Source organism: Pelophylax lessonae (genome assembly GCF_965119305.1).
Source record: "Pelophylax lessonae genome assembly, chromosome: 6".
NCBI classification, from domain to species: Eukaryota; Metazoa; Chordata; class Amphibia; order Anura; family Ranidae; genus Pelophylax; species Pelophylax lessonae.
In genome coordinates, this window is record NC_138773.1 from 297,208,184 (window position 1) to 297,230,299 (window position 22,116).

Below are 22,116 nucleotides of genomic sequence, written 5' to 3' on the forward strand. Positions count from 1 at the left end.
AAGATGGCGGTGAATTACTGCTCAATTGTAATTTTGGCTTTAAAGATGTAGAGAATGGCATGCCTCTGAAGATAGATTTCACCAAACATGCTCTGGTGGAAAATGAGTCTCTGTCGCACTGTATTTGCGCAGCGGTCTTGCAAATGCAATTTTTTTTTGGAGAAAATATATTTTAATGAATTAAAAAAAGAAAACAGTGAAGTTAGCCCAATTTTTTTGTATAATGTGAAAGATGATTTTACAGCAAGTAAATAGATACCTAACATGTCACGCTTTAAAAATTGCGCACACTTGTGGAATGGTGCCAAACTATGGCACCTAAAAAAATGTTATGGGTCTCCCCGCTGCTTGTAATAGCCGAGTGACTGCGTAGTCGCATCGGTTGTCATTTCAAGGAAGCTGACCGTCTGCAACCACTTGAAGCAGAATGACATACAGGTATGTGATTTTGCGGCAAGTCCTTGTTTTCGTGTATAGCTTGATGATATACACTGATCAGCCATAACATTATGATCACTGACAGGTAAAGTGAATAAAATTAATTATCTTGTTACAATGGCAACTGAAAATGGGTAGGCTATATTAGGCAGCAAATGAACATATTATCCCTGAAGTTGATGTGTTGAAAGCAGAAAAAATAGGCAAGCGTATGGATTTGAGTGATTTTGACAAGGGCCACACAGGTGAGAGCAACTCCAAAGCTGCAGCTGTAGTGGGATGTTCCAAGTCTGTAGTGGTCAGGACCGACCAAAAGTGGTCAAAGAAAGGAGAAGTGGGGATTTTTTTTAAAGGATCTCAGCTTATTACCTGTAAAAATAAAAGACCTGTCCATAGAAGCAATCAATCAATCAGATTCCAATCTCTCCACCATGGCCAAGACCAAAGAGCTGGCCAAGGATGTCAGGAACAAAATTGTAGAACTACACAAGGCTGGAATGGGCTACAAAACCATCGCCAAGCAGCTTGGTGAGAGGGTGACAACAGTTGGTGTGATTATTTGTAAATGGAAGAAACACAAAATAACTGTCAATTGTGGAGTTTAAATGATCATGAGAATGGTAAGGAATCAGCCCAGAACTACACAGGAGAATCTTGTCAATGATCTCAAGGCAGCTGGGACCAAGAAAACAATTGGTAACACACTACGCCGTAAAGGACTGAAATCCTGCAGCGTCCACAAGATCCCCCTGCTCAAGAAAGCACATGTACAGAACCGTCTAAAGTTTGCTAATGAACTTCTGAATGATTCAGAGGAGAACTTGGTGAAAGTGTTGTGGTCAGATGAGACCAAAATCGAGCTCTTTGGCATCAACTCAACTCGCTGTGTTTGAAGGAGGAGACCCCAAGAACACCATTCCCTCTGTCAAATATGGAAGTGGAAACGTTATGCTTTGGGGGTGTTTTTCTGCTAAGGGGACAGGACAACTTCACCACATCAAGAAACGAGGGACGGGGCCATGTATCCTTAACACTTGGGTGAAAACCTCCTTCCCTCATGCAGGGCATTGAAAATGGGTCATGAATGGGTATTCCAGCATGACAATATCCCAAAACACACCGCCAAGGCAACAAAGGAGTGGCTCAAGAAGAAGCACATTAACCACTTTAGCCCCGGAAGATTTGGCTGCTCAAAGACCAGGCCCTACTTTGCGATTCGGCACTGCGTGACTAACGGACAATTGTGCGGTCCTGCGACGCTGTACCCAAACAAAATTGTTGTCCTTTTTTTTTTCCCACAGAGCTTTCTTTTGGTGGTATTTGATCACTTGTGTGATCATTATTTTTTTGCGCTATAAACAAAAAAAGAGCGACAATTTTGAAAAAATAACAATATTTTTCACATTTCTTTACATGAAATTAAAAAAAAATGTAAAAATCAAAATTTTTTAACATTTTAGGCCAATTTGTTTTCTGCTGCATATTTTTGGTAAAAAAAATCGCAATAAGTGTATTTTGATTGGTTTGTGCAAAAGTTATTGCGTTTAAAAACTACAGGAAAGATTTATGTAATTTTTGTTTTTTTTTTGTTTTTTACTAGTAATGGCTGTGATCTGCAATTTTTTTGCGGGACTGCGACATTGCGGCGGACAGATCCGACCCCTAACTGACATTTATAACACTTTTGGGAGTACCAGTGACATTACTACAGTAATCAGTGCTATAAATATGCACTGTTACTGTACAAATGACACTGGCAGGGAAGGGGTTAACTTTATTGGTGATCAAGGGGTTAAGTGTGACCCTAGGGGTGTGATTCTAACTGTCAGGTGGCGTGGCTTGTTAGATGATCACAGAGACATGCGATCCTATATAGCAGGATCCCATACCCTCTGTGATGATCTAAGGGGGAATGACAGACGGCTGTGTTTACATCAGCCGTCTGTCTTTCTCCCTCTGCAGCGGGAGATCGCGAGTGACCGGCGGCCATCGGAGCCGCCGGTCACTCGCGCTAGCTCCCCAGGGAACGGGTGAGCGAGTGACGTACCCCTGCGTCACTTTGCCCAGCAGCGGCTGCCTGCCGCAGTATATCTGTCATGGGCAGTCGCTATGTGGTTAAGATCCTGGAGTGGCCTAGCCAGTCTCCAGACCTTAATCCCATAGAAAATATATGGAGGGAGCTGAAGGTTCGAGTTACCAAATGTCAGCCTCGAAACCTTAATAACTTGGAGAGGATCTGCAAAGAGGAAAGGGACCAAATCCCTCCAGAGATGTGTGCAAACCTGGTGGCCAACTACAAGAAATGTCTGACCTCTGTGATTGCCAACAAGGGTTTTGCCACCAGGTAAGTCCTGTTTTGCGAAGGGGTCAAATAATTATTTCACTCATTAAAATGCAAATCAATTTATAACTTTTTTGAAAAGCGGTTTTCTGGAATTTTTTGTTATTCTGTGTCTCGCTTTTAAAATAAACCGACCAATAAAATTGAAGACTGATAATTTATTTGTCAGCGGGGGAAACATACAAAATCAGCAGGGGATCAAATACTTTTTTCCCTCCCTGTATATGTATTTGTGTATGTGTATATATATATATATATATATATATATATATATATATACAGTGGGTATGGAAAGTATTCAGACCCCCTTAAATTTTTCACTCTTTGTTATATTGCAGCCATTTGCTAAAATAATTTAAGTTCATTCTTCTTCCTCCATGAATGTACACATAGCACCCCATACTGACAGAAAAACACAGAATTGTTGACATTGTTGCAGATTTATTAAAAAAAAAAAAAAAACTGAAATATCACATGGTCCTAAGTATTCAGACCCTTTGCTGTGACACTCATATATTTAACTCAGGTGCTTTCCATTTCTTCTGATCATCCTTGAGATGGTTCTACACCTTCATTTGAGTCCAGCTGTGTTTGATTATACTGATTGGACTTGATTAGGAAAGCCACACACCTGTCTATATAAGACCTTCCAGATCACAATGCATGTCAGAGCAAATGAGAATCATGAGGTCAAAGGAACTGCCTGAAGAGCTCAGAGACAGAATTGTGGCAAGGCACAGATCTGGCCAAGGTTACAAAAAGATTTCTGCTGCACTTAAGGTTCCTAAGAGCACAGTGGCCTCCATAATCCTCAAATGGAAGACGTTTGGGATGACCAGAACCCTTCCTAGAGCTGGCCGTCCGGCCAAACTGAGCTATCGGGGGAGAAGAGCCTTGGTGAGAGAGGTAAAGAAGAACCCAAAGATCACTGTGGCTGAGCTCCAGAGATGCAGTCAGGAGATGGGAGAAAGTTGTAGAAAGTCAACCATCACTGCAGCCCTCCACCAGTCGGGGCTTTATGGCAGAGTGGCCCGACGCAAGCCTCTCCTCAGTGTAAGACACATGAAAGCCCGCATGGAGTTTGCTAAAAAACACCTGAAGGACTCCAAGATGGTGAGAAATAAGATTCTCTGGTCTGATGAGACCAAAATAGAACTTTTTGGCCTTAATTCTAAGCGGTATGTGTGGAGAAAACCAGGCACTGCTCATCACCTGTCCAATACAGTCCCAACAGTGAAGCATGGTGGTGGCAGCATCATGCTGTGGGGGTGTTTTCAGCTGCAGGGACAGGACGACTGGTTGCAATTGAGGGAAAGATGAATGCGGCCAAGTACAGGGATATCCTGGACAAAAACCTTCTCCAGAGTGCTCTGGACCTTAGACTGGGCCGAAGGTTTACCTTCCAACAAGACAATGACCCTAAGCTAAAATAACGAAGGAGTGGCTTCACAACAACTCCGTGACTGTTCTTGAATGGCCCAGCCAGAGCCCTGACTTAAACCCAATTGAGCATCTCTGGAGAGACCTAAAAATGGCTGTCCACCAACGTTTACCATCCAACCTGACAGAACTGGAGAGGATCTGCAAGGAGGAATGGCAGAGGATCCCCAAATCCAGGTATGAAAGACTTGTTGCATCTTTCCCAAAAAGACTCCTGGCTGTATTAGATCAAAAGGGGGCTTCTACTAAATACTGAGCAAAGGGTCTGAATACTTAGGACCATGTGATATTTCAGTTTTTCTTTTTTAATAAATCTGCAACAATGTCAACAATTCTGTGTTTTTCTGTCAGTATGGGGTGCTATGTGTACATTCATGAGGAAGAAGAATGAACTTAAATGATTTTAGCAAATGGCTGCAATATAACAAAGAGTGAAAAATTTAAGGGGGTCTGAATACTTTCCGTACCCACTGTATATATATATACACACACACACAGTATATGTGTGGTATAAGTGATATCTGGCACCAAGCTGTCATTAGAAAATGCGTTAAACCTGAACTTGAAGTTTTAAGCAGATGTGAAAAATGCTGTAAATGAATAAAGCTTTCAGAAATAGAAGTGTTAATATTTTATTTTTATCAATCAACAAAATGGAAAGTAAATGAACAGAGGAGAAATCCAAATCAAATCAATATTTGCTGTGACCGCCCTTTGCCTTCAAAACACAATCAATTCTTCTAGGTACACTTACACACAGTTTTTGAAGAAACTCGGCAGATAGATTGTTCCAAATATCTTGGAAAACTAACTACAGATTTTCTGTGGATGTCGGCTGCCTCAGATCCTTCTGTCTCTTCATGTAATCCCAGATAGAATCCATGATGCTGAGATCACGGCTCTGTGGGGGCCAAACCATCACTAACAGGACTCCTTGTTTCTCTTTACACTGAAGATAGTTCCTAATGACATTGGATGTATGTTTGGGGTTGTTGTCCTGCTGCAGAATACATTTGGGGCCAATCACACGCCTCCCTGATGGTATGGCATGATCGATAAATATCTTCCTGTATTTCTCACACCAAATCTCCAACTCCATTTGCAGAAATGCAGCCCGAAACTTGCAAGGAACCTCCGCCATGCTTCACATTTGGCTGCAGACACTCAATATTGTACCGCTCTCCAGTCCTTCACCAACAAACTGCCTTCTGCTACAGACTAATATTTCACATTTTGACTCCTCACTCTAGAGCACCTGCTGCCATTTGTCTGCACCCCAGTTCTTATGTTTTCAGCATAGGACATGGAAACAAGGCTAAGCGGCTCAAACTATGCATGAAAACATAGGAACTGGGGTGCAGAAAACTGTCAGCAGGTGGCAGCGAAGTTAGATGTGCTGATGTATTTGTGTTAGTGGCTGCTATCTATTTTCATGTGCTTTACGTTTTATGCTGGATCCTTTCTATTAATAAACACATTATGAGAGATATACTTGGCTCTGTTTGATGAACATTTATTCCACACAGTTGCTCTTCTTACCTGCTTCTCCTTGGAGGTGGAAACTTGACCAAAGTCACAACCAGAGAGGCGCTTACTTAAAGGGAACGCATCCAGAGGAGAGGTGGTGTTGCCTGTGTGATCCCCATTGAGTGCTTCTGCTGCTTATAATTAGTGATGTCGCGAACCTAAAATTTGCGGTTCGCGAACGGCGAACGCGAACATCGGCAAATGTTCGCGAACCGGCGAACCGGGCGAACCGCCATAGACTTCAATAGGCAGGCGAATTTTAAAACACACAGGGACTCTTTCTGGCCACAATAGTGATGGAAAAGTTGTTTCAAGGGGACTAACACCTGGACTGTGGCATGCCGGAGAGGGATCACGCAAAAAAAAGTTCTTAAAAATTATAATTTTTTGATAGAGAGCCAATTATTGGAAAAATTAAAAAAAAATAAAAATAAAAAATTTCTTTGGATTTAGCATCTGGGGGGTCTAAAAACTGTACCTGTGAAGTTTCAGCTCTGTAGCATGTCCAGAACCCCTAAAAAACAGCATTTTTCTTATATTTTCAGGAATATGGCTTCTCTGCGGCTGGCTTTTACTCTTGCAGGCATTTAGCGGGCATTTTTTTAGGCAGGCATGTCATTTTTTGTATTTAGTGTCTGGGGGGTCTAAAAAGTGTACCTGTCAATTTTCAGCTCTGTAGCATGTCCAGAACCCCTAAAAAACAGCATTTTTCTTATATTTTCAGGAATATGGCTTCTCTGCGGCTGGCTTTTTCTCTTGCAGGCATTTAGCGGGCATTTTTTTAGGCAGGCATGTCATTTTTTGTATTTAGTGTCTGGGGGGTCACAAAAGTGTACCTGTCAATTTTCAGCTCTGTAGCATGTCCAGAACCCCTAAAAAACAGCATTTTTCTTATATTTTCAGGAATATGGCTTCTCTGCGGCTGGCTTTTTCTCTTGCAGGCATTTAGCGGGCATTTTTTTAGGCAGGCATGTCATTTTTTGTATTTAGTGTCTGGGGGGGTCTAAAAAGTGTACCTGTCAAGTTTCAGCTCTGTAGCATGTCCAGAACCCCTAAAAAACAGCATTTTTCTTATATTTTCAGGAATACGGCTTCTCTGCGGCTGTCTTTTTCTCTTGCAGGCATTTATCGGGCATTTTTTTAGGCAGGCATGTCATTTTTTGTATTTAGTGTCTGGGGGGTCTAAAAAGTGTACCTGTCAAGTTTCAGCTCTGTAGCATGTCCAGAACCCCTAAAAAAAAGCATTTTTCTTATATTTTCAGGAATACGGCTTCTCTGCGGCTGGCTTTTTCTCTTGCAGGCATATATATCAGTGGTGGGTGGGCAGTGGCACAGTACACTCTCTGTGGACCTGGCAGCAGTCACTGGCACCCAGGCAACTGCAATTTAAAAAATATATATATATTTTTTTTACTTTGCAAGCTGCTGTGCCACTTTATATATCAGTGGTGGGTGGGCAGTGGCACAGTACACTCTCTGTGGACCTGACAGCAGTCACTGGCACCCAGGCAACTGCAATTTAAAAAAAATATATATTTTTTTTTACTTTGCAAGCTGCTGTGCCACCTTATATATCAGTGGTGGGTGGGCAGTGGCACAGTACACTCTCTGTGGACCTGACAGCAGTCACTGGCACCCAGGCAACTGCAATTTTAAAAAAATATATTTTATTTTACTTTGCAAGCTGCTGTGCCACCTTATATATCAGTGGTGGGTGGGCAGTGGCACAGTACACTCTCTGTGGACCTGACAGCAGTCACTGGCACCCAGGCAACTGCAATTTAAAAAAATATATATATTTTTTTTACTTTGCAAGCTGCTGTGCCACCTTATATATCAGTGGTGGGTGGGCAGTGGCACAGTACACTCTCTGTGGACCTGACAGCAGTCACTGGCACCCAGGCAACTGCAATTTAAAAAATATATATATTTTTTTTTACTTTGCAAGCTGCTGTGCCACCTTATATATCAGTGGTGGGTGGGCAGTGGCACAGTACACTCTCTGTGGACCTGACAGCAGTCACTGGCACCCAGGCAACTGCAATTTAAAAAAATATATATATTTTTTTTACTTTGCAAGCTGCTGTGCCACCTTATATATCAGTGGTGGGTGGGCACACAGTGGCACTGCAGTGGGCACAGTACACTCTGTGGACCTGACAGTCACTGGCAGCCCAGGCAACTGCAATAATAAAAAATATTTTTTTTTTCAATTTATTGCAACAAGATGCTGTGCCAACGTATATATATCAGTGGTGGGCAGTGCACTGCAGTGGGTACAGTGCACTCTGTGGACCTGACACAGCACTCACTGCAATTATGACAGAGGAAAAAAAAATATTTTTTAAAATGCCAGGTACTGTGCCTGTGCCACCCGAAATGAGTGTCGTGTGCACACAGTACAGTCTGTGGTAGGTCTGTGGCCTCTCACACACAGCGGGCAGGCAACTGCAGTGTACAATAGATATATATATATATATATATATATATATATATATATAAAGAAAAAAATCTATTACCTTACCAGCCCTTAAAAGGGCTTTTGGGGACACTATATATATATATATATATGTATATATATAAATAAAAAAATCCTCAATTACCAGCCCTTAAAAGGGCTTTTGGGGACACTAGATAGATATAGATATATATATATATATGAAGAAACAACTCAATTACCAGCCCTTAAAAGGGCTTTTGGGGACGCTAGGTATATATATATATATATATATATATATAAAAAAAAAAAAAAAAAACACAAATACCAGCCCTTAGAAGGGCTTTTTGGGGTGCTGATATTACAGCAGTAGTGGACCAAGAACACTGCAAGACCAGGAACACTGACTAACTGTCCCTAGCTTAACAGCAGCAGCAGCAGCAGCAGCTCTCCCTACTCTCACTACACACACTGCTTCAGAATGATCTAAGATGGATGCTGCCCTTGCTTATTTATAGGAGGTGGGAGGGTGTGGGAGGGAGGTATGCTGATTGGCTGGAAATGTGTCTGCTGACTGTAAAGTTCAGGGTCAAAGTTTGCCTCAATGATGTCTTATGGGGGGCGGACCGAACATCGCATATGTTCGCCGGCAGCGGCGAACGCGAACATGCTAAGTTCGCCGGGAACTGTTCGCCGGCGAACAGTTCTATACATCTCTACTTATAATCACGTAGCCATAGATCAGGGGTCCTCAAACTTTTTAAACAGGGGGCCAGTTCATGATTCCTCCCTTTCAATGCAAAGCGACCCCAGCGTGCCCCCTTTCAATGCCAGAGTGACCACAGTGTGCCTCCTTTCAATGCAAAGCAACCACAGCGTGCCCCCTTTCAATGCCAGAGTGACCACAGCGTGTCCCCTTTCAATGCAAAGCGACCAGCGTGCAGAGAGTGCCAGAGAGACCAGTGCACTTACCTGCAGTGGCGGGCGGCTTCTCCTCAGTCCCCCGCATCTCCTTGAGTCCTCCCGCCTCCTCCTCGGCCAATGGCATGGGTTCGCCTTTTGGCCAATCTGATTGGCCAGGAGGAGGATCCATGTGACAATAGCGAATTTTCATTCGCTATTGTCACACAAATGAGTGGGCTAGGGCGCAGTGCTCTGCGCCCCGGGTCCGCCCTTTTCTGAAGCATATTACAGCTTCAGTGAGTGACCGACAGTCAGCCCTAAGCCGACCCCGGCCGGCAGGCTGGCTTCAGGACCCTGGTGGGCCGCATTTGGTCCGCGGGCCATAGTTTGAGGACCCCTGCCATAGATGGTGGAAACTGCACAGTGCGGGTTTAGAAGTCCTTTTGCCGACCCAGATATAAACCGAGGAGAAGCACAGCACTTTTATTGTGTAGCACCCTCCTAGACAGGTGCTAGGTAAAAGCATCTATTGATCCTGCTGCTTATCAGGGGAGTTGGATCTGTTAGGTTGCCTGTTACATGTTTCCAGGTGTGATTTACTGGGTCTAAAGGAGTCTCCCCACTGTATCCAATACAGGCGCTTGATTGAACAGTGGAGGAAACCTAACCAGTAGCACATCAGGGTTTATGGCAGTCCCAGTGGGAGGGCATTCTTGCAATGCATCCTGGGATTGATCATAAATACTGAGGGGACATGTGAGAGGGCATCTTTTGGCGGGAACAAAGTCCCAGGAGGAGGGTGACATCTGTCTCTCCTCCTGCAGGTGTGAAGAAGGTGGTTCAAGCGGTCAGCCTGGTGAACCAGGAGTGGAGCTGAGCTGCAGAGGATCCAGAGTGCTGACAGTGGATTTGCTGGCAGAGTCTCTCGGGAAAAACAGTGTCCGTGAGTACTCGGGGATTTGCCAGAGGGTCTGCCCAGGAGAGGGGACTACTCCAGAGAAGTCAGGGGATCAAGGAGCCAGCTCACCCGTGAAGTGTATCAGTAAAGGGGGTGCCGTGTAGTTGACCCTGAAGAATAGGAACAAAGGGGGTGCCAGGAAGGGCCCTGAAGATTGTTCTGCAGTACAGTACAGATTATCTCAGGAAGTTCACTCAATTCTTTTTCACAGCTAAAGGCAAAGTGAAGCAGCGGCCTAGCCGTGACTAGCGTTATTCAGCGTTACTCAGCATTTTTCAGTTGTCCCAGACAATTGTGCATAATTATACAAAGTTGGAGTATCCCACTCATTCCCTTCTATCCAAGTTCTCAATAAAAACCAAAGATACCGGACTGTTTCCTGACTGAGCTAAAACACTTGGGAAAATGTTGAACTGTCATGCTGTTTCTAATGGTAACCTAGGGGAACCCCGTAATCAGCATCTCCCAAGGGAGTAGTGCTACAATTGTATAAATTGGAGGAGTCACTATTTACGTTTACATGGGCTGATTGGTTTATTATCACTTGTATGAATTGTACTTTATGAATTAAGTACACACTGTCTATTTTCTAGTTTATATTTATCTATTGATGGATTAGCATTATGTTTTTTTATGGGTCATTTTAGGTAATTATTTATTATTCTAGGCGCTGCACTTTTAGATTTATTTATTCACTTAGGGGTGTTTGGCATTGTGACCTCTGGTGCTAGCTGCCATTCTCTCCCACTGAGCATGGACTTAACACATTCTTTGTTCCTAGTATGTACACTATATTGCCAAAAGTATTGGGACGGCTGCCTTTACACGAACATAAACTTTAATGGCATCCCAGTCTTAGTCCGTAGGGTTCAATATTGAGTTGGCCCACCCTTTGCAGCTATAACAGCTTCAGCTCTTCTGGGAAGGCTGTCCACAAGGTTTAGGAGTGTGTCTATGGGAATGTTTGACTATTCTTCCAGAAGTGCATTTGTGAGGTCCGGCACTGATGTTGGAGAGAGAGCCTGGCTCACCGTCTCCTCTCTAATTCATCCCAAAGGTGTTCTATCAGTTTGAGGTCAGGACTCTGTGCAGGCCACTTAAGTTCCTACACCCCAAACCCGCGCATCCATGTCTTTATGGTGCCCAGTCATGTTGGAACAGGAAGGGGCCATCCCCAAACTGTTCCAACAAAGTTGGGAGCATGAAATTGTCCAAAGTGTCTTGGTATGCTGATGTCTTAAGAGTTCCCTTCACTGGAGCTAGGGGGCCAAACCCAACCCCACAACATAATCTCCCCTCCACCAAATGATTTGGACCAGTGCTCAAAGAAAGATCCATAAAGACATGGATGAGCGAGTTTGGGGTGGAAGAACTTGACTGGCCTACACAGAGTCCTGACCTCAACCCGATAGAACACCCTTGGGATGAATTGGAGTGGAGACTGCAAGCCAGGCCTTCTTGTCCAACATCAGTGCTTGACCTCACATGCACTTCTAGAAGAATGGTCAAACATTCCCATAAACACACTTCTAAACCTTGTGGACAGCCTTCCCAGAAGAGTTGAAGCTGTTATAGCTGCAAAGGGTGGGCCAACTCAACATTGAACCCTAGAGACTTTGGCTGGCCATACATGATACAATTTTCTGTCCAATTTTCTTGAAATTTACCTTCAAGTATGTAGTACAAAGGCCTGCCTAATTAGATACAAGTGAATGTGTTGTTTAGCTTTGACCTCACATTATGTGGTTTGTGGTAGATCTTAACAGAAAATTGTACAACAAAAGTTAAACATGTATGGCCAGCCTAAGACTGGGATGCTATTAAAGTTCATGTGTGTGCAAAGACAGGTGTCCCAAAACTTTTGGTAATATTAGTGTGCGTGCGTGCGTGCGTGCGTGCATGTGTGTGATAGGTACCTTAGATTGTAAGCTCCTTGAGGGCAGGGACTGATGTGAATACAATATGTAAAGTGCTGCATAAATTGTCAGTGCTGTATAAACACCTATAATAAATGATCAAACATATAAAAAACAAAAACGTAGCAAGACATAAATACAACCAATGACGAAGAAAACACAACATGGACAAAGGATCACATTTTTGAATAAATATTTATTGGTCAAAGACTGCAGGTTATTCCCTTTGTTTCCTCGGAGGTGGACAACCCAGTGCTCGTCACAAACCCCCCTTTACAGCAAAGAGTCCAATGCACCCTCATAAAGGAAGACAATAAAATATACCATATACATTACATTGGGGGGAATACGCTGTAAATGTTACTCATATGTACAGTTAAAAATAAATCAGATTTTCAGAAACATTTTATCCAGAACCAATAATCACTTTTTGCATCTAAAACGGAAGGTCCTGCAGAGTTCATGAACGTTGGGATCTCTGACCCTTAAGGAACTGTCTATCCCAGAATATCCCACTGAGACTTGTACATTAATGTGCGCAGACAACCTGCCCCTCAAAACAAAAAAAAAAAATGATTTAAAACACAATTGTTACCCAAATAGACTTCCCCATTATAGATGGAATGGGTTTGATTCCTCAATGGGTCTTTACTGTTGTCTGAGAGATTCCTTTCCCAAAGCATAGATGTGACCTACATGCTAGACCAGCCTTTCTCAACCATTTCAACACAGAGGAACCCTTGAAATAAATTTCTGGTCTCGGGGAACCCCTGCTAAAAATTAAAAATCTACAACTCATGACACATTAGTGTCAGTGGGAAAAATGCTCCTTACTCTTGTCATCATTGGGAAGAATTACCCCTTACAGACAACTAAAAGGAACAATGGTGTCAATGGAAACTTATCTGAGAGGCAGAAATTGCCCATTGCTCAAAGAACCCCTAGAAACTTCAGGAGGAACCCTGTGCTATAATGTGGTCAGCCCATGTGTTTCTATGGAAGCTCCACTAGGGGGAGCATGGAACTAAAAGTCTGTGAATGAACAGACTAGAGATACAAGAAGCAGTTAGGCTAAAAGGCCAACTTCTCAGCCTGTCATAGCTATGCCGGGGGAGGGGCAGTTCTATTATCCTGCAGGGGTCCCGGACAAAATACCTGCCACAGATCAGAATCTACCCCTATTCTGCTATAAATGGGGAAATCCATTTTGGTATATATTCTGGAATGTTTGACTGGTATATAAAGTGTATTTCCATGTTTGCAGCCAAATTTGGGATAACACCTACTTTATATCTGTTACATGTTCCCATTCACAGAGAATAACTTGAAAAAAAAAAAAAGTACCCATTAAAAATGGCAGCTCACCTTTTTTTTTTTTTTTTTTTTTTAGATGCTCTTTCCTGGAAACCTCAACCCTGAAAAATTCTACTTTTTTTTCTCTTTGTTTATGAGGGGGCTGGGCAGCTGGGTTTGCCAAAATAAACTCTGTACTGTGCTGGAAGATCTCATCATCAGTTGCACACTAGATTTGAAAATTGTCCTAAAAAAGGTTTTAAGTATAACTGAAGGTGAATATTTTTTTTTAAGTTTTGGATAGATGGAGAGAGATTAGAATGACATGCAGATTTGAATTGCTGTCTGTGACCCCGTTAGGGCGAATCACCCTCCTTTATTTGTGACTAAATGAAAATTCAAGAAAATCCCAAATTTTGGGTTGTCACCAGAACAGAATGGATAGCAAAAAAAAACCTGATGGGATAGAACACTCCCTTAGCCCCCATTCACACCGGTGTGGCTTTGTAATCACGCAACTTTAGCGCAATTTCAGATCTGCACAACAGTGCGAGTTGCACTGCCGATTTCATTGCAGCTTATAACTTCATATAATCTATGCAAGTTGCTATGAAATTGGCAAAAAGTAGTGCAGAAACTTTTTTTAACCGCTTCCGGACCGCTGCGGCAGGCAGCCCCTCCTTCGCGAACTGACGTAGGTATACATCGGTCGCTCGCCTGCAGCTATGGGGCGAGCGTGCGCCGGCAGTGGGGACTCCGATGCACGGGGCAGGCGGCTCCGATTGCTGCCTGACACCCGCGATCGCTTCCCGCTGAGAGAGAACGGTCAGCTGACCGTTCTTCTCTCTGGAATGATCACAGAGCACCTGTGATCCTTCTATATAGGATCACAGGTCTCTGTATTCATTTCACAAGCCCCTCCCCATATTGTTAGAAACACGCCCCTAGGTACACATTAACCCCTTGCTCACTTGCTGTGTTAACCCCTTCCCTGCCAGTGTCATTATTGCAGTAACAGTGCATATTTTTAGCACTGATTACTGTAGTAATGTCACTGGTACCCCCAAAAGTGTCAAAAATGTCAGTTAGGGGTCCGATCTGTCCACCGCAATGTCGCAGTCCTGCTAAAAATTGCAGATCACCGCCATTACAAGTAAAAAAAAAAACTATAAAAATGACATAAATCTTTCCCTTAGTTAGTAGACTTATTGTGATTTTTTTTACCAAAAATATGTAGCAGAAAACAAATTGGCCTAAAATGTTAAAAAAATTTGGATTTTTCAATTTTTTTTTTTATTTTGGGCATGTTTTATAGCAAAAAGTTGAAAATATTGTTTTGTTTTTTTTCAGAATCGTCGTTTTTTTTTTTATTATAGCGCAAAAAATAAAAACCGCAGAGGTGATCAAATACCACCAAAAGAAACTCTATTTGTGGGAAAGAAAATTACATCAATTTTATTTGGGTACAACGTCGCATGACCGCTCAAATGTCCGTTAAAGTAACGCAGCGCTGAATCGCAAAATATGGCCTGGTCATTAAGGGGGGAAATCCTTCCGGCCCAGAAGTGGTTAAAGTCGCTTCGACATGATTCTCGCTGATTTGAACAGTTTCATTGCCGACAATATGGTGCGACTTTTCATGCGATTTGGAACTGTGAAATCGCACTGGTGTGAACGGGGCTTAAGCCCCGTACACACGTACTGAATGTCGGCCGAACGATCGGCCGTCTTTTGTCCGGTGCTGTCCTGTCGGCTGAAAACTGTAAAAGACTGCACATGAATTTTGTCGGCCAACAACAGCCGACTGCAGAAGTGATGTCATGTGATGGTTAACTTTCCGTGTGTTTTTTCTTTTCTGAGCATGCCCAGTCTTGCTAATCGGCTGTTTGTCGGCCGAAATCTGTACTGACTGGCGAACAATCGGCCGTTCTGGTGTTGGCCAACAAAAATTTTAATGCCTGCACAACAGATTCTGTTCGGCCGAAAAGTCGCTGTCGGTTGTCGGGAGCATCATACTAACAAGCCTACAATCGACCGATCGTTCGGCGGCCGAATATTTACGGCCGACAATCGCTACGTGTGTACGGGGCTTTACTCTATAAAATGAAATAAAAGTTTGGCCTTTAAGAAGCCCATAGATGACTCTGTTGTTTCTCCATCTCTTGGTCAGTGTTGATGGGGGAATGCCCCTGGCAGTGCTATTGTGTTCTTCTGGTGCGGGGAGCCTTCCTGGCTGGCAGAATGCAAAGATTACTGCTAGCGGCTATAAAAATTTTAAAACAAACAACAGACTGGTTGTACCCAAGTCGATCAATGGATCAACTTGGATACAATCAACCCGCCCATACATGGATGGAATCTTGGCTGGTTCAGCAGGAATTTTGGTCCAGGTATGGCCGCCTTTAGTTCTATATATTAAATGCTGATGAGAGAAAGCTGAGCCTGTCCGAAGCCTTTCCATTGGTAGACTGCAAGCATTTTCTAAACAACCTTCCTCCAAGAACATCTAAAGGTAGAAAATATAAAAAAATATTGTATATATGGGGACATATATAGGGGGGTTTTCCCAGATCTGACTGCCAATGTGGAAATGCACTTTAAAACAGCAAAAAAAAAATTATTGCTCGCAGATGAGTCATAAATATCGGTATTTCGCCAGTTGGGGAAATCTTTCCCTTTGGGCATCAAATAATGATAAAAATAAACTCTTCAGGACCAATCAGTGTAGTACCTTGGAGGGTTACAAACATCCCACTTTTCTTGGGGTCCCTGTTTTTCTTGAGAAAGAGATTTATGCTGGCCATACACTAGCCGAAAAATCCTTAGAAAATCTGTCATTTGGTCCGTTCATTCGTTTTTCGTCCAGTTAATGGGTACAAATAGAAAATCGGTTTTAACTTTTCAGAGCCGAAAAATCGAAGGAACAGTTTGGAAAATTCTCCTGAACGATAAATTGAAAGGTTAATGTGTTTCTCGCCCGACCTGTTTGCACTAGGCATATGTGACAAACTGAATGAAAAACAGATTAATTTATGTCCATTGAACGATTTATCGTTCGAAATTCGGTCATTACATGATGGCACAATCGTCTGCTCTCACGGCCGAGTGTTTATTTTTCGATAATGAGTTTGAACGATTTTTCGGCTAGTGTATGGCCAGCTTTAGTGATACCATTGGCTTGCAGCGCCACCTGCTGAGGAAACCTGGTATTGCATCACTTTTCTTTGGCAATGTCTTTGTGTGGTCAGGCTTCACTCCTCTAATTACATGACACAGGTGTAGGATAGAGGGACATGGCGGTTGATTTACTAAAACTGGAGAGTGCAAAATCTGGTACAGCTTTCCATAGAAACCAACCAGCTTCCCAGTTTTATTGTCAAAGCTTAATTGAACAAGTTGAAGTTAGAAGCTGATTGGCTATCATGCACAGCTGTACCAGATTTACACTCTTTAGTTTTAGTAACCCCAAGTGTGCTTCATGCTATGGAGCTGTGGGAAGTGGAACACCTCCATAATACCACACAGGAGCCCTACCCAATCAGGAATTTCCAATAATTAAGGATTCATATTTTTTTTTTCCTTTCTAAATTCATATGAAGGCAGCATGTGCCTTTAAAATTCTTCCTCTGTGCTTATACTGAATATATTTTATTATTTAACAAGTTATTATTAATAAAAAAACACATTTGTGCTTTATGCTAATGCATTGTGCAATACATATGACATATATTATCTGGGTAATTTCTGTATTGCTTTAGTCCCTCGTTTTGCATTATAAGACCCTGTATATAATACATCACGGAAAATATATATATATATATGTAAAGTAATTACACGTCTGTACAATGAGAACCCTCTACATACAGTCACAATACACACAACAGAAGCCATTGTATCACCTTTCAACGACAACGTTACAAACTCCCGAAGAGGCAACTTGCCAGGAAATTCTGATTCTACAGAGACAACTTTGTAAAGGTTGATATTTAAGGACACCGGGCCGGTATGGGACTGTATTTATCTCCAGTGTTTAGTGTTATTATTAAAGAAGATCTCTGGTCTACAAATCGAGGGTCGAATGTTGTTCTCCTGCCCGTGTAGCTGGGATATGTTTGGCGGCAATATGTCCACTTTACTTGAATTTAACACTATTTTTTCTCTCTTTTTTTTAGCTCTGACAAATGCTGATGACACTCTAATGATCACACTTATATCATAAAGGGGTTCTGCATGGGCTTAAAGGCCGCACTTAGGGTCCTTTTCAACGGGCATTCTGCGCGCGGACTCCATTTTGCTCAGTGGGGATCGATCCGCTAATCCCCGCTGAGCAGGCAGATGGCAGCTCCGTCTCCACTTACTTTGCAGAGACGGAGCTGTCAGATCCCCGCTCTCCTCTATGGGAGATCGGATGATAGGGGACCGCCTGTCTGTTTTCATCTGCTCCTATCCTATCTGATCCGATCCTCCAGACGAGGAAAATAGGGTTTCCATCCGTCCAGATTTCATGGACAGGATCAGATCGGATAGCAGCGGGTGTCAGAGGAGATGTCCTTGCTGACACCCGCTGCTCCATAGAGGTGCATGGAGCGTCCGATCAGGCGGACCTGATTGGAAAGCCCGTGTGAAAGGGGCCTAACAAGGATTTTGTTTGCTTTAATAAATGCTTGGACTTAATGGATCCTTGGTGTGCTGGTGACATGATGTTAGGGGGATTTTAGAGGGGGATTTTAGAGGGGAATCTGATGGGTTCAAGTTAATTTATCCAATATCCTTTCTCGTCCCCCATTTTAGCCATGTACTCATCCCTGGGGTGAAATGCTAGCCAGGCCCTGCCTCTGGAGCCGCTATTCTGTCTTCAGAGTGTTAGAGGGTTGTTACAGTAAGGACAGAGCAGCTGTTGTTACCAGCGCCCCCTAGTGGCATGAGAGGGAGTGCCATCCTGTTCCTTTGGGCTTCACATGGGCTTTGTCACCCATGATGAGCTCAGCATGTAACCTACAGGCTTTACAATGTTCATAATATTTGATGTCCTAGCATTTAAAGTTTTCTGCTAAGGCAACAGTTAGGTGTGATACCGAGGCTCCTATTCTAAATATACAGCTGCCATTAGTGGTGGTAAGTCTGGGGCTGTATGTGAGGCTGCCTTAGAATTAGCCAGGGAGTCGGTCAATGGCAGCATCTACCTTTGGAAAGAATCGCTCAATGGGACACTTTTTCAACAGTTTTTTTTAAATTTGCCGATGCAATATTTACCTGGTAAGCTGTTAGGACATTTTACTGGAATATTTTATTTCTTTAATTTTTATTGTTTGCTTTGTTACTTTCATAACTAAAGAACTAGCAAAAATAAAACATTAAGCCTGGGTTCACACTATTGCAAACGCAGACATCGCATGCGATTCGCTCCGCATTGCTGTGCAGATCACATGCAATCTCTGCACGATGCAAATTCAGCCATACACTTTGTATGGCTGTACTTGCATTGCATTCACACGAAAATGGTGCCGGAACCTTTTTTTTCCCACACTTGAATCGGATCGCATGGGTGTGAACACCCATGCGTTTTGATTCCTGCCCAAATTTACAGGTCACACTGTGATCTGTGCACCGGTCTGGGGGTGTCATTAATTTTGTATTGACGCCTGCAGCGGTTTGCAGAGGGCAGTGTGAACTGACTGCGGGGGGAGATGCGATGCAGCAACCCGCACTGGAATTGCGTTTTTTCTCTCATCGCATTAGTGTGAACCAAGGCTAAAATCTTCAGTTTGTCACTTGGCCACAAGATGGCAGTCTTGTACATGCAATTACTCTTACTGAAAATCTTTACATACAGATCAGTGAAGAATCTCTCTGGGCCATACCAATCCTAAAAGGTCCAAAATATTCCACATCACTTCACTGCAGCTTTGTCAGATAACTGGATCACAGACAAATGTGATGATCAAGAGTTAGAGCTAGACAGGTAGTTAGATGAGATACATAAATAAGATAGAAATTTATTTTTTAGTTAAAAATCTTTTTTTTTTTCTTTGTGCTAAAGTGAAATGATCTTAAATCCTTCCTTATAGTATATTCCCTTCATACTGAAATTTCGTATCAGGCTCACAGTGTAAAAGCAGGCACAAATCTGTTTCATAAATCTTTCTGACTGCGATGTATTTCAGGACTTGGGGAAAAGAAGGGGGTTTGTTTGGATGCCTTGCAGAGTTCAAGCTATTAGACCCCGATACTAAATGGATGGCAGGGTGCTTAGGCTGCACACGGGAAAATTAAAGGATCAGCAGTTTTCAGTATTAAAAGTGGGAGAAGTGCTATTAGCATTCCACATCTGATAAAGTAAGTAAGGGAACCCTAGGAGTTAGATTAGTGCTAGGTTTGGGTTGGGAATTCATTTAAGGTCGGCGTTATGATTAGGGCTTACAGTGTTTTATAACACACATGAGATGTGTTTACAAAAATAATTCACAGAGCTATTTGTCCTCTGAAAGTGAATGCAAGTTCATTCTGTGCAAAAAGGGGACCCATTGAATGTAATTAGGATATTTTCTCTCCAGATTGAATGTTCTTCATAAAATTAATCAGGAAAATACCACATTATGGCCACTAAATAGCGCTGATGCTCTACATACTTATTTACTATGGTCATCAGCTTGATCTAATGGGGTATTTTCCTGGTTCGCACTAATCCGTTAAATGAAGAACATGGCATTCACACAGAGCAAATATATGTGCAGTTTGCAGGACAAATAGCTCTGCAAATGTTTACTAAATACATTCTAAGGGCCCATTTACACCAGAAACTGCACATTTTGGCATGCACAGTGACGTGCATTTGATGCACATATTTTATGCGTATTTTCATGCATTTGCGGTGCATTTTTCCAAAGTTTGCATTTCCTTTGAGGTCATTTTCATCTTCTTTGGGCTTTTATGTGTTGCAATGAATTTGCGGACATTTCTGTGCATTTGCAGTCCAGAAACTTGCAGCTTGCTGCACTTATTTTTTCACTGCAATAGTGTGGACTATGCCCATAGGACAGGGGTCTTCAAACTATGGCCCAGGGCTGGCTTACCATGGGTCCCGCTGAGTCCATTGGACCCAGGCAGAACTTGGAGAGGGGCAGCAAATTGACTCCTAAGATTTCTTTTCCCCAGCAGTTTTGTGTGTCATCAGTTTACGGCGCGTTACGGGTGGCATTTCCCCATCTCATACTGCCGCCCGTAGTGCAAACTGATGAGTATGGGGAGGCGGAGTGTCTTCTCCTGGGAACTTCCCTCACGTGACCATGGTGTGCGCAATGACGTCAGACATCAGAGCACTCCATCTCACGCAGGGCAGGCTGGATCTTCTAGGGCGGTGGGCACTGCAGAGTGACAGGAGAACTGAGGACAGACAGCGGGTGTTTGGTGGATGGGTCCGGTGGTGAGTTATGGAAGAAGATACAGTTACTGTATATATTAAATTTTCTAAAGGTTATATTTATATAAAATAATGGATGTGAGGGGCCTTTTGGTGGGCATGATTTTTTTTTGGAGGGGGGGGGCAGCATTTCACTCTTGGACCCAGGCAGCACAATGTCTTGGGCCAGCCCTGCTGTGGCCCTCCATTTTTTCAGGAACTACAATTCCCATCATGCCTGGTCATGGCTGTGAATGTCAGAGTTTTACAAGGCCTCATGGGATGTGTAGTTACACAACAGCTGTAGGGCCGTAGTTCGAGGATCCCTGCCATAGGATGACCTGGATTTTGGGCTGTCTATGCAGTTGGAGTGCAGTCATAAAATGTATCCCACTGCATCTGGTGTGAATGGGCCCTAAGACTGTGTCATCCTCTGTGTTATAATCAAATACTTATATACTGTGATCGTCGGCTCCATCTAAAGGCCATATTGTGGTATTTTCCCAAACCACTCTTTTTTAATGAATTAATAGCATTCAACCTGGTGAGTAAATACCATAGTAACCTTTCGCAGGATGAATATCTATGCAAATACTTTATAAACACAAAAGATAAATATTATAAATACTAGAATGCAGGTTCAGTATTAGGGAGTTCTTTTGAATGGATAGGTAAAAATGACTCTGCCATTAAAAAACAGTTATAGGTTAAAGGTCAAGGACATATGGACAAATCAAGGACTGGCTGCACAATAAAAGTAATTCACAGATCACAGTGGACATTATAGACTCTTGGATTTCTTGTTCCCTCCTTCTGACCGGAGATCTCCTTTAATAAATGTGCTCTTTGTATCTGATAAAATGGTACAACTTTGTACTTTGTGCTGCTAAAGTCTTCTGCGTTGGAATAAAGGGAAAGCACACAAGTGCCGGAATGGGCCCATCAGACTATTGTGCACACATATATATATGTATAGATATATATATATATATAGAAAAATACTCTTTGCGTCATTGGCTGTTTATAATGTTCTCATACAGAGCGTGACTCAGGCGTGACGCGGGACCCCTCCGCGGATGAGATGTTTTCGATGTTTGCTTGTGCTTTACATGAAGCAAAGGCCAGGATAGCCAGGATACAGTCTGCCGCTTCCACCAGTCTTTTCACACAGGGGTTTGTGCTGGATCCAAGATAAAACTCTTTCATACTGGGGGGTGGGGGAGGGGCACACCCTTCATAGGCCAGTCCCACAAATGTCAGTTTGATAATTTCGGTCATGTTTCGTTTGTTGTTCTGTAATTTGCACCAATAGTAGCCAGCAATACTTGTAGGGAAGAAGAAAACACCATGTATAACTTGTGGCCACCACTGGCAATGGAGATTCCGCGTGCGGCTTTATTCGAACATCTCATAGTGACGCGTCTGTCTGACCCGAGGAACCATGTCCACTAACAGTCTGTGGGG

The 22,116-nt window shown here is 42.9% G+C and overlaps 1 protein-coding gene across 1 annotated transcript in view; it reads right to left on the bottom strand.

Moving 5' to 3' along the window:
* Positions 1–21,544: 21,544 nt before the first annotated feature.
* Positions 21,545–22,116, bottom strand: part of TMEM163 (transmembrane protein 163) — a 307,309-nt gene continuing 306,737 nt past the window's right edge. The window contains exon 8 of the mRNA XM_082260950.1: positions 21,545–22,108. Within this exon, the coding sequence (XP_082117076.1) occupies positions 22,048–22,108 (61 nt within the window). The 3' untranslated portion in view covers positions 21,545–22,047. The remainder of the gene's footprint in view (positions 22,109–22,116) is intronic.